At 39.8% G+C, this 14,436-nt stretch overlaps 2 protein-coding genes across 2 annotated transcripts; one reads left to right on the top strand and one right to left on the bottom strand.

The window, feature by feature from the left end:
- The first annotated feature begins 3,921 nt into the window (after nt 1-3,921).
- Nucleotides 3,922-7,554, top strand: lamtor1 (late endosomal/lysosomal adaptor, MAPK and MTOR activator 1). Its single transcript, XM_085245328.1, has 5 exons — nt 3,922-4,189; nt 5,028-5,167; nt 5,262-5,339; nt 5,562-5,685; nt 5,811-7,554. The coding sequence occupies exons 1-5, from the start codon at nt 4,148-4,150 to the stop codon at nt 5,901-5,903; spliced, it is 477 nt and encodes a 158-aa protein (XP_085101454.1). The 5' UTR covers nt 3,922-4,147; the 3' UTR covers nt 5,904-7,554.
- A 586-nt stretch (nt 7,555-8,140) lies between these two features.
- lrrc51 (leucine rich repeat containing 51) lies at nt 8,141-10,779 on the bottom strand. The gene is made up of 5 exons (XM_085245327.1): nt 10,649-10,779; nt 10,303-10,395; nt 9,322-9,527; nt 9,091-9,239; nt 8,141-8,529 (listed from the first exon to the last, which is right to left on the bottom strand). The coding sequence occupies exons 2-5, from the start codon at nt 10,352-10,354 to the stop codon at nt 8,397-8,399; spliced, it is 540 nt and encodes a 179-aa protein (XP_085101453.1). The 5' UTR covers nt 10,355-10,395; nt 10,649-10,779; the 3' UTR covers nt 8,141-8,396.
- Nucleotides 10,780-14,436: the final 3,657 nt, after the last annotated feature.

Raw genomic sequence — 14,436 nt, 5'->3', positions numbered from 1 at the left:
AGACTCCTGTACTCTTCCTGATCATCCCAGATACACAGTTTATAATTTAAACTGTTGCTTTTTATGCCATTCTGCTATGTGTTTTAATGTTTTTTAATTGCTCTTATTTGATACTTTACAAAATATAAAAAATTGGAAATGTATGTCTAAGTAACAAACAAACAAATAAAGTAACAGTGACAGTGCAGCAGTATGAAATTAATTGCTGGAAATAAAATGTAACTATCGTGCGTTTGAGAAGCTGAATGTGTTTGGTACCCTGTCATCGTACACAACCCGAGGATATATCAGCGAGCCTTTAATCTTTCCCAGCGAGTCTGCCACATGTACAATGACATGTCCTATCCTGCCCCATCATCTTACACTTTGCTACAGTAGCTTATTGTAAATGCAGGAGCAGTTCATACTTGCTTAAATATTTGTAGTTTGGTTTATCCTAATTTCCTATCTTACTTCAAAGCAAAAAGAAAGAAATACAGTGTTCAGACAAGTTAGAGTCACTCAATACAGAGCAGAGAATTAATGACAGAGGCACAGCACTTTGCTACTTCGCCTAAAGATTGTTATGGACATTAAAAAAGTACTCTTCAGGGCAATACAGAACAACAAAGTGGGATACTTGTAAGCTGATTCATCAGTAATGTAATACTCTATAATTAAATCCAACTTAACCTGCTTAGACCCAGGGAAGTCCCTTTATTGAACCCCACCTATATTGTGTCCTGTTGGTTCTATATGTTACGTAAACTTCCTAATTACTGTCCACATATACAGAACTGGGTAATAGTCTTCAGCCAACCCATATTTTTAATGCTCTGTTTCCAAAGAGCCAAACTTCTTTATGTTTATTTGTAGGCTTTTAGAACAAAAGTTCTTCAGTCTTCCTGAACATCTTCCAGAGTTTTTCTTTGTACATACAGTGGGGCAAAAAAGTATTTAGTCAGCCACCGATTGTGCAAGTTCCCCCACTTAAAATGATGACAGAGGTCAGTAATTTGCACCAGAGGTACACTTCAACTGTGAGAGACAGAATGTGAAAAAAAAATCCATGAATTCACATGGTAGGATTTGTAAAGAATTTATTCTTAAATCAGGGTGGAAAATAAGTATTTGGTCACCTCAAACAAGGAAAATCTCTGGCTCTCACAGACCTGTAACGTCTTCTGTAAGAAGCTTTTCTGTCCCCCACTCGTTACCTGTATGAATAGCACCTGTTTGAACTCATCATCTGTATAAAAGACACCTGTCCACAGCCTCAAACAGTCAGACTCCAAACGCTGCCATGGCCAAGACCAAAGAGCTTTCGAAGGACACCAGGAAAAGTATTGTAGACCTGCACCAGACTGGGAAGAGTGAATCTACAATAGGCAAGCAGCTTGGTGTGAAAAAATCAACTGTGGGAGCAATCATCAGAAAATGGAAGACATACAAGACCACTGATAATCTCCCTCGATCTGGGGCTCCACGCAAGATCTCATCCCGTGGGGTCAAAATGATCATGAGAACGGTGAGCAAAGATCCCAGAACCACACGGGGGGACCTGGTGAATGACCTGCAGAGAGCTGGGACCAAAGTAACAAAGGTCACCATCAGTAACACACTACAACGGCAGGGAATCAAATCCCGCAGTGCCAGACGTGTTCCGCTGCTGAAGCCAGTGCATGTCCAGGCCCGTCTGAAGTTTGCCAGAGAGCACATGGATGATACAGCAGAGGATTGGGAGAATGTCATGTGGTCAGATGAAACCAAAGTAGAACTTTTTGGTATAAACTCAACTCGTCGTGTTTGGAGGACGAAGAATACTGAGTTGCATCCCAAGAACACCATACCTACTGTGAAGCATGGGGGTGGAAACCTCATGCTATGGGGCTGTTTTTCTGCCAAGGGGACAGGACGACTGATCCGTGTTAAGGACAGAATGAATGGGGCCATGTATCGTGAGATTTTGAGCCAAAACCTCCTTCCATCAGTGAGAACTTTGAAGATGAAACGAGGCTGGGTCTTCCAACATGACAATGATCCAAAACACACCGCCCGGGCAACAAAGGAGTGGCTCCGTAAGAAGCATTTGAAAGTCCTGGAGTGGCCTAGCCAGTCTCCAGACCTCAACCCCATAGAAAATCTGTGGCGGGAGTTGAAAGTCCGTGTTGCTCGGCGACAGCCCCAAAACATCACTGCTCTCGAGAAGATCTGCATGGAGGAATGGGCCAAAATACCAGCTACTGTGTGTGCAAACCTGGTAAAGACCTATAGTAAACGTTTGACCTCTGTTATTGCCAACAAAGGCTATGTTACAAAGTATTGAGTTGTATTTTTGTTATTGACCAAATACTTATTTTCCACCCTGATTTACGGATAAATTCTTTACAAATCCTACCATGTGGATTCATGGATTTTTTTTTTTTTTTTTTTTTTTTTTTTTTTTTTTTCACATTCTGTCTCTCACAGTTGAAGTGTACCTCTGGTGCAAATTACTGACCTCTGTCATCATTTTAGGTGGGGGAACTTGCACAATCGGTGGCTGACTAAATACTTTTTTGCCCCACTGTATGCTGCTTTTTCAATCACTTCTTTTGCTTTTTACATTGTTTTTTTTTTTTTTTTTTTAATCATTTATTTATCCAGGTAAAAGTCTCACTGAGATTCAATTTTCATTTCCAAGAGAGACCTGGTATTTTTCAGTACAATCCTTGTACCTGACCATTGTCAGAGGAATGTAAGCCACTTAATACTGACGTAGGAAACATTCAAACATAAAGTCACCTAGCTTAAGAGATGAACTAATGTTGTGTCTACACTTAACAGGCAATTTAGCAAAGAATCACAGAGATTTTATCACTGCCAGCTGGTTGCAAAAACAAATAATTTGTTCCCATTTATTAACTTAAATCTACAGACACAGTTTGATGGGCTTAAATTATTATTTTTGCAGCAATGACGGTGATTCCAAAAGAGATATTAGCTTAAAACTTGGTGTGCAGCAAGTCCTTAACAACTTTAAGGAAACTGCACAAGTTGAGGATAAAAGAAACCAAAGAAATTAAAGCAGAGAAACAGTATCTGAAAATCATAGTGAAACAAAAATCCAGCAAAGACCTGACACGGGGCCTGAGAGATACAGTAGATACATCTACTGTTCACTGAAGCCTCATCAGAAATGGTGTCAGAGGAAGGGTGTTTGTCAAGAAGCCGTACGTTCTTCACAAAGGGAGTCAGGAAGAAAAGTTTGAGGTATGCCAAATTACACATGAACTGGACTGAAAATGAGTGGAAACAGGTCTGATGGAGTGATGAACCTTTTGCGTCATAAGATTGTTCTGTGTAATGTGTATACAGCAGGTCAGGAAACAAGTACAACACAAACTGTTTATAAAATATGGTGGCGACTCTGTAAGGTTTTTGGCTGCATTTCAGCCAGTGTTAAACCTGAGATTTCTTTCTGATATACGCATTTCTAATCCTGCCAATCCGTTTCACTTTCAATTTTAAAAATCATATCATCTGCAGCTCTGCCACCTCCAGCTCTCTACTTAAAATCAGGTCTCATTACCATCTGGCACAAATCTCACAGGACGCTCGTCTTCACCCACTTCACCCCGGCTCCACTCTAACCCTAACCTCTTTTGTGCACTGTCCATTGATTTGGATGGTTAACCCCAGGTATTTAAACTCATCTACCTTCATTGCGTCTTCACCGTTACAAAAAACAGTACGTAAACAAAAAATACATAATGAAACCATCAAAAAGCAACATACTAAAAATGTCGTATATTAGTATTAATATATTATTCATTTCCTCGCGACCCTGAAAAGGATAAGCGGAAGCGAATGGATGGATTGATATTATCTATTTATTTATCATTCATTCAGTTCACGTTTAAAGCTTCCTCTTCACGTGACGAGGTCCGACGTCGCTTCTCAAAAACCGGAAGTGGTTCTTGTGTTGTTGCGTTAGAGCTACTGTCATGTGATAGCTCGCCCGAGAAGCTGCTGCTGCTTCTGACAGTAGCTCCTTACCTTTAGATGAGGTTATAATACAACCACGCTGGAGACAACTTTTATGTTTGCTAGAGAAGAACAGCACGACTGGTTTCTGACGGAGAGAAGGGACGCCGGGGTTGTGTAGTGTCGGCCGTCGGACGTTGCCATGGGTTGCTGTTACAGCAGCGAGAACGAGAACACAACTCAGGTAGTTAGCTGTTAGCAGGCTAAACCCAATATGTGAAAGCTGGGCAATTTAAAAGTGGAGTACCTAATAGTATATTATCCCTTTGGGCATATTTCCCCGCAGACGGTACACGTGAGTAATGCGTGACGACGTTAACAAGTGGTCGTTTTCTAGGGGCTAGCAGATTGCTACTGTAAGCTAGCCTTTGGCTAGGCCTTTTGTGAAGTACAAGCCAGTTAAGTTAGCCAAGATGATAAACAGTCTGACTTCAGAAAGCTTTAACAGATCCAGAGGCAAAGAGATGTGTTTTGATGGTTTAAAAAAAAAAAAAAGTTATTTACTTATATAAATGGTTTTAAAGCGAGGTGAAAAGTAAAGAATAAGTTGCTAACGTGTTAGATAGGACAAACGGCAAGGTGAGGGACATTTGGGATTTTACTTTCATGTAGTCATATGACCCTAAAGATTCCCAGCTATTTTTAGTTTAGAGAAACAAGTCATTTCTTCCTCCATGCATCTTTCCAGTTTAAAGGAGCAATGGGGACAGAATGAAGATCTATCTTTCTCTGCCTGCCTGTGTTGTGCTCATATATTTGTTTTAGACTGAAGAAATTACTTTTGGAGTATTTGTAAGAGCACCACAAGTTGCAGAAGTGATACTTTGTGCGTTGTTGCATTACTATAATGTAATTATATTAACACACACACACACACACACACACACACACACACAAAATAATGAAGTAAAATAAATAAAATAAAACAAAATAAATGATAACTTTAAAGTGGTCTCAACTGTCATAATTAGCTTTGATTTAGAAGGAAAAAGAAGTAAGTTAAATTTCTTGATTTGTTTAAGGAAGAGACAAAGCCGCTCATCTCCCCGAACCCTCCCAGCAAACCACTAAATGGCGGGACCGGCTGGAACCCTGGAACTAGCTCATCAGCGCTGTCAAATGAACAGGCCCTCCTTTCATCCATCCTGACAAAGACGGCACAGTAAGACCCTCCTTAATGCAAATGTAGCCATGCCACTGACAATAACGCAAGAGTGTCTGTGTAATAAACATACCGTTATCCCCCTGTACATCAGGAACATCATCGACGTCTCAGCAGCAGACGCCATCATGGTGGAGCCGCATGAGTACATGGACAGAGCTCGACAATACAGGTGTGCAAATAGACGGTTTATGGCTTGATGGGTTTTGTTTACTGGCTCATAATAATTTTGGATGGCTCTTCAGCATGTTGTTTGATTTCTACCAAACAGAGCAGCCTCGTTTACACTAAAACAAGGTGCAGGTTAAACACTAGCTCCTCAAAGCACAGTCTACTGGTTTAAGAGAACTTAAATAGCAGCACAGCTGATTTCTTTATGTTTTTCTCTCTTCAGTACAAAGATGACTGTATTGAGCACCAGTCTGCCTCAAAACAAAGCCCTCGCTCTCCCCTCCCTCACCAGCCAGCCCCACCAAGTACTTGCGAGTGACCTGGTGCCATACTCAGATGTTCAGCAGGTATCCATCCATATGTAACATACTCTGATTGAATGGGGCTGTGTGATTCCTGTGCAGAATCCCCAGTCATGTCATTTTAAAGACAGCTAAGCGGTTAGAATTTGACTTCTCTTTTTTCTTTGCAGGTGTCTAAGATAGCAGCCTATGCTTACAGTGCAATATCTCAAATCAAAGTGGATGCTAAAGAAGACTTGGTGGTCCAGTTTGCCATTCCCTGATTCTGCAACTCTGGCCTGCATATTGTTGCTCCAGTCCCACTTTCTTCGTGTCACTCCTGCATCCTCAACCTCCAGCCCCACCCGTCATTAAACATTTTGGTCCTCCTGCTTTCTGCTTTAAACTGCTTCAAAGACGAAGACAATGTAGGGTCTTACCCCATGGCTGTCCTCGAGTGTAATTAATTTAGTGACAAATGGAAGATGGGTTTGAGCTCGTATGTACATCAGCGAGGCCTCCAGCTGTGGAAATCAAACTTTTTGATGATCTCTTAAAAAAAAAAAAAAGTTTTCCACGGGTGTTTTTAGTTTCTTTGTTTTCTGAGAATCAGAGCTAGCTTGTCACCTTGCTGATACCTATGTTGGACTCACCTGGGATAAAGCTGTTGGATTTTTGACACAAAGCTGTTGGCTGTTGGTTAATACAATGCATTTGATAAAGTCTCCACTGAAAAAAAGGGATCACTGTGGCGTGGAATATCGCAAATAATCACTGCACCACATGTTGAATATGTTATTTACCAGGGGAATAAAAAGCAAAACAAAACCCCCAAACATGATTTAATCTTAACTCTTCATATATGTTTAGCTCTGTTTTACATCCTTGATGTCACCAGAAATTCTTCAGTCTTTATCCCTGAGCAACAAAATGTTAATGTTAATATTAGCACCAGTAAAAAGGAATGACACGCTTTTTCTCCCAAAATTAAAATGTTATCGTTTAGTGGAGTATACTGGCAACCATAAACAACTCACACTAACCTAGTTAGAGTGAATTTCAATGACATTTGACAGTGACGGTGGAGTAATCTGTTATTCCAGTCGAGGCCAAACCTTAATAACCTTTCCTTGGCTGGTGGGTGAGGATGCAGCTTTTCTTGGGTCACAATTCTGGAGTTTACAGGTGGCGCTGTGTCCTCTGCGCTTATCTAGCATTAAATAAACGAGCAGGCCAGAAGTTCAAGTGTAATATTCAAAGATGAAAGTGCGTGGTTGGGTGTGTGCGAGTGTGTGTAGGGACAGATATTGTGTCTTCATGCCTTTGTACAGAATTTTCTGCTTGAATATAAAAACTAAACATGATGGATTGTATGAAGTCCCTCCTTTTTGTAGAGACTTCACTGGTCAGAATTGGCTAAGATCTTGTGGCGATAAGTTTTTATGAAACACAAGAACCCTTTTAAGGCCTGCATTTGTTAAGCTTTTAAACAAAGAGGTTTCCCCTGCAGATTGCAATATGATTGGATTCGTTCATAATCAGAAACTAACCGTTATAGCAGTGCAGCAGGGGGCAGGGTGTTAACAATCAGTCTATAGCAGCAAATAAAACGAATTGATCCCTTTTTGTGATTATTTATTTCTGTTTCTCGAGTATATATTTGCTCCTCGGAGGAGAGCACGACTGTATGCGTGGGCAGGGAGCACGGTGAAGCGCTCTAGACACAAAAGGGATAATCTGCTAGGCTTTGATTATTTAAACCACGCAACTGATCTGAGCTTTTTGCAATGGGTTCTTGGCATTTTTTCCCCCTTTATGTTTGTTACTCAAAAGTGTAATACTACCTGAAATATGTTTGTAATGTCTTAGGCTAGTACCAAAAAGTTTTAGTTTTGTTTTTTGTTTTGTTTAATTCATTAAAGACTTTTAACAAATCGCTCCTGTCCTGACCCCAGTGTGCTCTTATGTGAGATGTAATTATTCAGTGATGCTACAGAGATGGTCAACAGCACTTTCTTTAATTTAACTTTGTTGCAAACAGTATTAAAATATTTCCAAAACCCACATGAATGATCAGATATCTGGATGTGAATGACAACATTTTGTGATCTATGGATAAAGAACACAGTAATGTACTACAACACTACTAATTCTGAAGAACGGTTATTATCAGTGGCCTCATCAATCAGCCACGCTTGAGTTAACTGATTTAAAGAAAAGTCAGGTGTCTCTTTTTTTATGCTTTTTTTGTATACTGCCTTTAGTATATTTAATAAAGCCATGCAAAATTACTATTAAACTTAGTTCTGAGTTATAGGCCGTGCTAGTAAGCAGAAGTAGGCTGAATTTTGTCACTTTATGGCCTGTTTTGAGCTCATACCTGCTCAGTACAAGAGATTACTACACAAAATGCAACACATATAAGCTCTTTTTTTTTTTTTTTGAGAAAAAGGTGAGAGATTGTGACATACCCCTTGATATTAATGCTCAAAGGGTCATTGTTTCCCAGAGCCTCTCCCTCTTCTTTTTTATTTTTCTCTCTGTGACCCTCCTGCTTTCTCTGCAGCTCTCAGTCACCTTCTCATATACCCTTAGTATTTAAGAACTGGCTTGCCATCCATACAATGCCAGATCATACAGCTAGATTTTTAATAGTAATGTCCGCCTCTTTATTCAGTATTTGGATTAATCCCTTTATGTGTGCTTCATGCTTAATAAAGTGTGCACTTGACAAATAGGTAAAGAGTATCAGTTTATGGATGGAGACGAGCCAGCAGTCACTGGTTAACCTTGCTGCTCCTGCAGCGGCTGTTGCTCTGGTGCCAGATCTTTGCCAAGACTCGCTCCTGTCGCGTTATGGCACTGAAGTCCATTGTCTTTAACCGAGGCAGGACGGTAATCACACGATTCCTACATACAGAAAGACGCCCAATAAATATCTCAGGCACATTTTGTAGACATTTATACAGAAATAACACTGAATACTAAAAAGGCCTCGTCTTTGCAAACGCATCCAAACTTTATCTTGTGTAACCAGCACTGCAAACATGCTCTAAATGAATGAAGAAGCTGCTGTCACTCATTAGAAATCGGTTTTAAACAGAGGCGCCTCTGTCTGCAGATGGACATGAGCCTGCAGTCACTGCACTGTATGTGTTTTTTTAACCGGTGTTGCTATGCAGACTAGGACAAGTAATATGAACCCTATCTGCATTTAAGCACCTGTTACAATGTTATGAACTTAGATGCTTGCCGTGCACTCATGTCACACTTACAGACATCTGCAGAATGAGAGCAATCCCTCATTCTACACCTCTGAGGTGTCTGAGCTTCTGATTGTCTGGACTTGGTTCTGTAAACAGCAAACTATCATCAGCTTCTATAAAATATCTCCCATTTAAAACACATTAAAGCTCCCTGGGACATGTGTGACGAGTGTTTAGTGTAAAATACAGTTGAGAAAATCTCCACCTGTATGCCTTGTTGGTTTCTATGACATTTCCATGCAGAGTGATGGTGTGCAGATGTGGCAGCACTCCCAGCCTGTCCACCTCTGACAGAATAAAAATGCTGTTTCCATGAAGGTACAACACACGCAGTTCACGCAACTCACACAAGACCTGGAACACACATGTGTACACCAGCTTCAGATGTACTTCAGATGTAAAAGAAAGACAAGCAGCTGCTGATAACGACACTCACGTGGTCTATGTGTGTGATTTTGTTGAAGGAAAGATCCAACCAGGTTAGATGTGCCGGCTGAGCCAGGAAATGGCTAACAGTCTTCTGGAGGTCATGAAGCTCAGTGATGTTGTTGTTGTTGAGGCGGAGCGAACAGCTGAGATATTTCATCTCTGAATTTTTCTTTAGAGGCCGCAGACCGCTGTTGGGCTCCTCTATCCATGTGTCTGAAACCCCAAATAAAATAAAACATTATTTTATGAATATTAAGTGAATATTAAGTGCTACTAAAGTACGGGCCTGTGATTGTGTTTGACTTTGTGTGCTGCTGTATTAGTGTTGCCATCTTTTTCATTAATATAAAGGACTTGAGGCTTAACGAATCCCTCTGACGTAACATAAAATTCTCATAAAAATGGTCAGAAATTATTTTAAAAATCTTAATCGATACTCACAAATATATTTAACATTTCTCTTGGGGAGGGGGGGGGGGGGGGTGCTTGTAGTGAGATAAGGACAGACTAGAAATCTAAAGAGCAACTGTTCCAAACTTCAGGCTGCCATTGTCCAGTCTGAAATGTGATAATCTTCTGAGGCCCACCCAAACCCACTGTTAGAGCTTTGATCGTCACACAAGTGGAAAAATAAGTAATTTCTTTGTGTTATTCAGTTGAATCTTCTGACAATTTACTTCTTTAACTTAAAATTCCGACAACAGCTTTCCCCCCCAACTAATGTAAGTTATGTATAAATTTTAAAGCGCCATGACCCTGTTTTATTACTTCAGTTTCTTTTCAAAACATCAATATTTCAGAGTGACTTTAAATTATACATTTTAAATGGATTTGAATTACCCCAAAAAGATTATCATTTGATTTGGACTATATAAGTGCATCCTAATAGGTTCATTAAGTCAGAGAGAACTAATAATTTATTTATTGTAAATGACCTCTTGCAGCCCTTAAGATCCTACATAAAGAGCGATATAGCAAAGAGTATTACCTGTTAAACTGCTGATGTTTTTAAAAGATAAATCCACTGGAGCTGCATACATAGTCACCCGCCAGCAGGGGGAGATGATGTTACGGTGAAGTACTGCGTTTAACAAGAACGTCTTTAAACACAGCACGATCATAAACACAAACAGCACGAACGAAAAGTTTGTGATATGAGTGAATAACACACACTCACTGCTGCAGATAATGAATGAAAGCCTCTGTAAAAGCACCATAAACGTGTCATGATCTGTCAAGTCATGCTAAGTATGCTAAGCAGCACATTTGAGCCATAAACGATATTTCTAACCATACTGATCAGTTTTAATCATTTATGTGGATATTTCACTTACCCAGAGTGTAAGGTATATTATACAGCTACTACACGTCACGGTGGCACAGCTTCCAGTAATGAGACAACAACCCGTTTCTATAGAAACGACCGAGTGCCATATGGAACTTGTAGTCCAAGCCAGTCTTGCCAAACGGCAGACATCTTGAAAAACACTTTCCTGTTGTGCAAAATACAATGAAATGAACTAAATCTGTTCTCCACTTTGGATCTGTTTTGTCTGAATGTGAATCTGTCCGTTTCAGCTTCCTTACAGGAAGTTAGCAATGCCAAAGTAATGCTGGAAATGTGGACTCTGCTTGGATGGAAATTTCAAAGGTGGATAAGGTCAGAGTATTTAATGAAAAAAAATTAAGTAATGTGATGAGTAAAATATTTTTTTTAAAAAGCCAAAGGTCAGAAAATTTTCTTAAAGCATAGTATTTACAAAGAAATGAACACTGTTCTGATCACGTATATGTGTTAATATGATACATTTTAATTTAACTGCATGAGATTAATGCAAAAGCTATTTAGTTGTATGTATGAACACAATGTCTTTGACATAAAGCTCATATCTTTGACAAATTGTAAAAGGTGTAATGCTAAAGAGTCAATATATAATTTTGATTAAAAAAACAAAAACAAAGCACCCCCCCTCCCTTATGAACATTAATTGTTGTTACCATCAAATACAATATTATGTCGAGTTGAAACACAGTCCAATATGCATTTTGAGGAGAAAATTACTTTCAGCGAAGAAAGGTTTAACCTTTTTTATGCATGAATTATGACATGAATTATCATCGAAGAGGTGGTGGCGCTCCTCGACAGAGAGGTGGGCACAGACAAAGAGAAAGAGGTGGTGGTGCTCTTCAACAGAGGGGTGGTCTTCAGAGAAATGTAGGCAGAAGACAACGCACCATCATCTCTAATGAAGTCCGGGCCATCATTGTTGACCATGTGGTTAACAGAGGCTTTACCATGGCTGAGGCTGCCAGGTTGGTACAGCCTAATTTACAAAGGTCAACTGTCAGCTCTATCATCAGAACTTTTCGCCAAGAAAACCGGTATGTCTGCTATAGCAACTTCACTTCAGATATAGTACTCTATTGTATAGATGAACAACATGTAATTGTCAGTTTACAGTAATGTAATTTGTAATACTTCAATATTGACAGTATATGATTGTCCTCAGAATTAACAGGAGACAACCTGGTGGTGGTCGCCCATGTGTTTTGACTGACCAGCAGGAGTTGGCTGTGGTGGAAATGGTCAGGGCAAGGAATGACATACGGCTGTCTGAAATCAAACAGGCTATTGAGAACAGCAATGACACCTTTGCCAATGTGCCACCAATTAGCCTTCCAACGATTGCCCGGCTTTTGAAGAAGCACCAGGTTTCCATGAAACAAATTTACTTGGTTCCTTTTGAGAGGAACAATGTCCGGGTGAAACAACTTCGTTCAGAATATATTCAGGTACAACACTAAACTGGCATGCAATTACTGTAACAGCACTGACAACTATTAGTTGTAAAAAAAAAAACCCGAACTAAATTATCATTTTAGAGGGTGATGGAGCTGGACGCTGCTGTGAATCATCACAAGTATATTTTTGTTGATGAGGCCGGTTTCAATCTGGCAAAAACTAGACGCAGAGGACGTAACCTTATTGGACAAAGGGCTACCATCCAAGTCCCTGGACAACGTGGGGGAAACATCTCAATGTGTGCAGCTATATCTGAAGATGGTGTGGTTGTGGCTGTAGACCAGTTCTAGGGTCATACAACACTGAACACCTGATAGTTTTTTTTTTTTTTTTTTACATGAACTGGAGCAGGCCTGTCAGGGAGAAGACATCGTCTATGTTATTGTGTGGGACAATGTCAGCTTCCACCATGCACAGCTGGTTCAGGAATGGTTTCAAACACATCCTTGCTTCATGACCTTCCATGATCTTCCACCATATTCCCCTTTCCTCAACCCAATTGAGGAATTCTTCTCTACATGGAGGTGGAAGGTGTATGATCGCCATCCCCATGAGCATGTCTCCCTTCTTCAAGCCATGTGTGAAGCTTGTGGTGATATAACTGCTGGGCAATGTCAAGCCTGGATTCATCATGCCAGGGGACTTTTCCCACGGTGCCTGAACAACGAAGACATCCACTGTGATGTTGATGAAAATTTATGGCCCAATGTTAATGTTAATTTTGCTTATGTAAATGACTTTTGTGTGTGTGTGTGTGTGTGTATATAATTTTTTTAATGTCTGAACATAAGTGTAATATTTGCTGTGTAAAGTTTTACAGTTCAGTTACACTCATTCATCACCAAGGACAATTTGAAATGCTTACCTTGTATTATTTGCTCCTGAATGAAATGATTGGTAAAAGTACTAAGTTGAAAAAAAGCTCTTACTGTTTTGTTTGGGTGATTAAAGCAAATGTTCTCAAAATATATCCCAATGATCATGTGTTCTGAAACAATGATTAAGTTGAAAATATGTGCAAATACAATGAAATCATGACATCAGATTTGAAAGAATGACTAGTTGTGTTACAAATGTGATCAAATGTGAGTTTTGTACTGAGAGATTTGAAAATGCACACTTTAGTTATGAAAATAATACCAAACCAATTAAAAAAAAAACTGTAAATGTGCCACAAAACCAACGAATCACAGACTTGGGTGCAAAAATTCTGATTGGCTGTTTTGGTCTCCAATCAGCTCGGTAGCTACTGCATGCTGGAAATGTTATTCTATTTTAAAATATGTAATTTTTTAAGACCATTGTTGGTTTTAATCTAATTTAAACCAAACCACTCCACTGGATTTAGCTACACTTTGTGAATATTTGATGTGGTACAGATGGAGAAGGCTGTGAGTCATTCCAACAGCCAGAAGCAACTTCTCCAGAACAGCAAAGAGGAGGTGGATGTACTCAAATGTTCTCTACAGGTCAAAGAGTGGGAAATGCAGGCTATTATCATGGAAAAACTGGTACTTCAGCTCAGGTTGGGCAATGCCCAAACCAATGAGAGGATGCTTGCAAACAGGGTGGCCAGCTTGGAGGCACAGGTTGGTATTGCTGTTTGAAGCACTGAGCAGAAATATGAGCACAGATATAAGCACGTACACTTCTTTTTCATTCTAATATGTTTTCTATCATTATATCTTTACTTTTAGTTGGGTTCTGCTGACCATACCTTTAAAGTGCACAATGAGACTCTGTTCACTGGAGGCAATGCATCAGGCTCATCCTTCTTTGACATCCTAAACACAAACACGGGTGTTTCCAAGAGAGCACAAGAGAAGAGAGCCATCAACTCTGACAGCCTGGACCAGAGCTCAATGGAAGGCACCCTGAACTGTAAAAGGTGGGGACAGAAATGATGGCCTCCCAGAACTTTTTTTTTGTACCAGTGGGGGTTGGGGGAGTGGGTGGGTATGGGCGGGATTAAAATCATGGCTAGCCTGAAGGAGGGCGGGGCACAAAGATTAATTTATTTTTATTTATGACAATATAGAAAGAAAAAATACAGAACATTGTATTAATCTCTGAAGCTTGTAGGCCAATTCAAAGTATAAAGGTACCAGCAGGATTATTGCGTAACAGGAGAATCAAATGTAAGCACAAAGGTAGCCCAAGCACTGCCCCCCCCAATAAATAAATAGCTACATAAACAAACACTTTATTTTTGTGAAGAGGTCATTTCAGTTTGGAACAAAATATAGTAATGCACCAGATAAAGTTGCCTTGTAAGTTACAAATGTGTTACAAATGGAAAAGAGTATAGGATGACAAATG

The sequence above is a fragment of the Mchenga conophoros genome, linkage group LG14 (assembly GCF_057382185.1).
Source record: "Mchenga conophoros isolate Kocher_MC1m ecotype Shallow Benthic linkage group LG14, M_conophoros_male_GT1.1, whole genome shotgun sequence".
Lineage (NCBI taxonomy): Eukaryota > Metazoa > Chordata > Actinopteri > Cichliformes > Cichlidae > Mchenga > Mchenga conophoros.
This window is presented reverse-complemented; position numbering and strand designations above follow the sequence as displayed.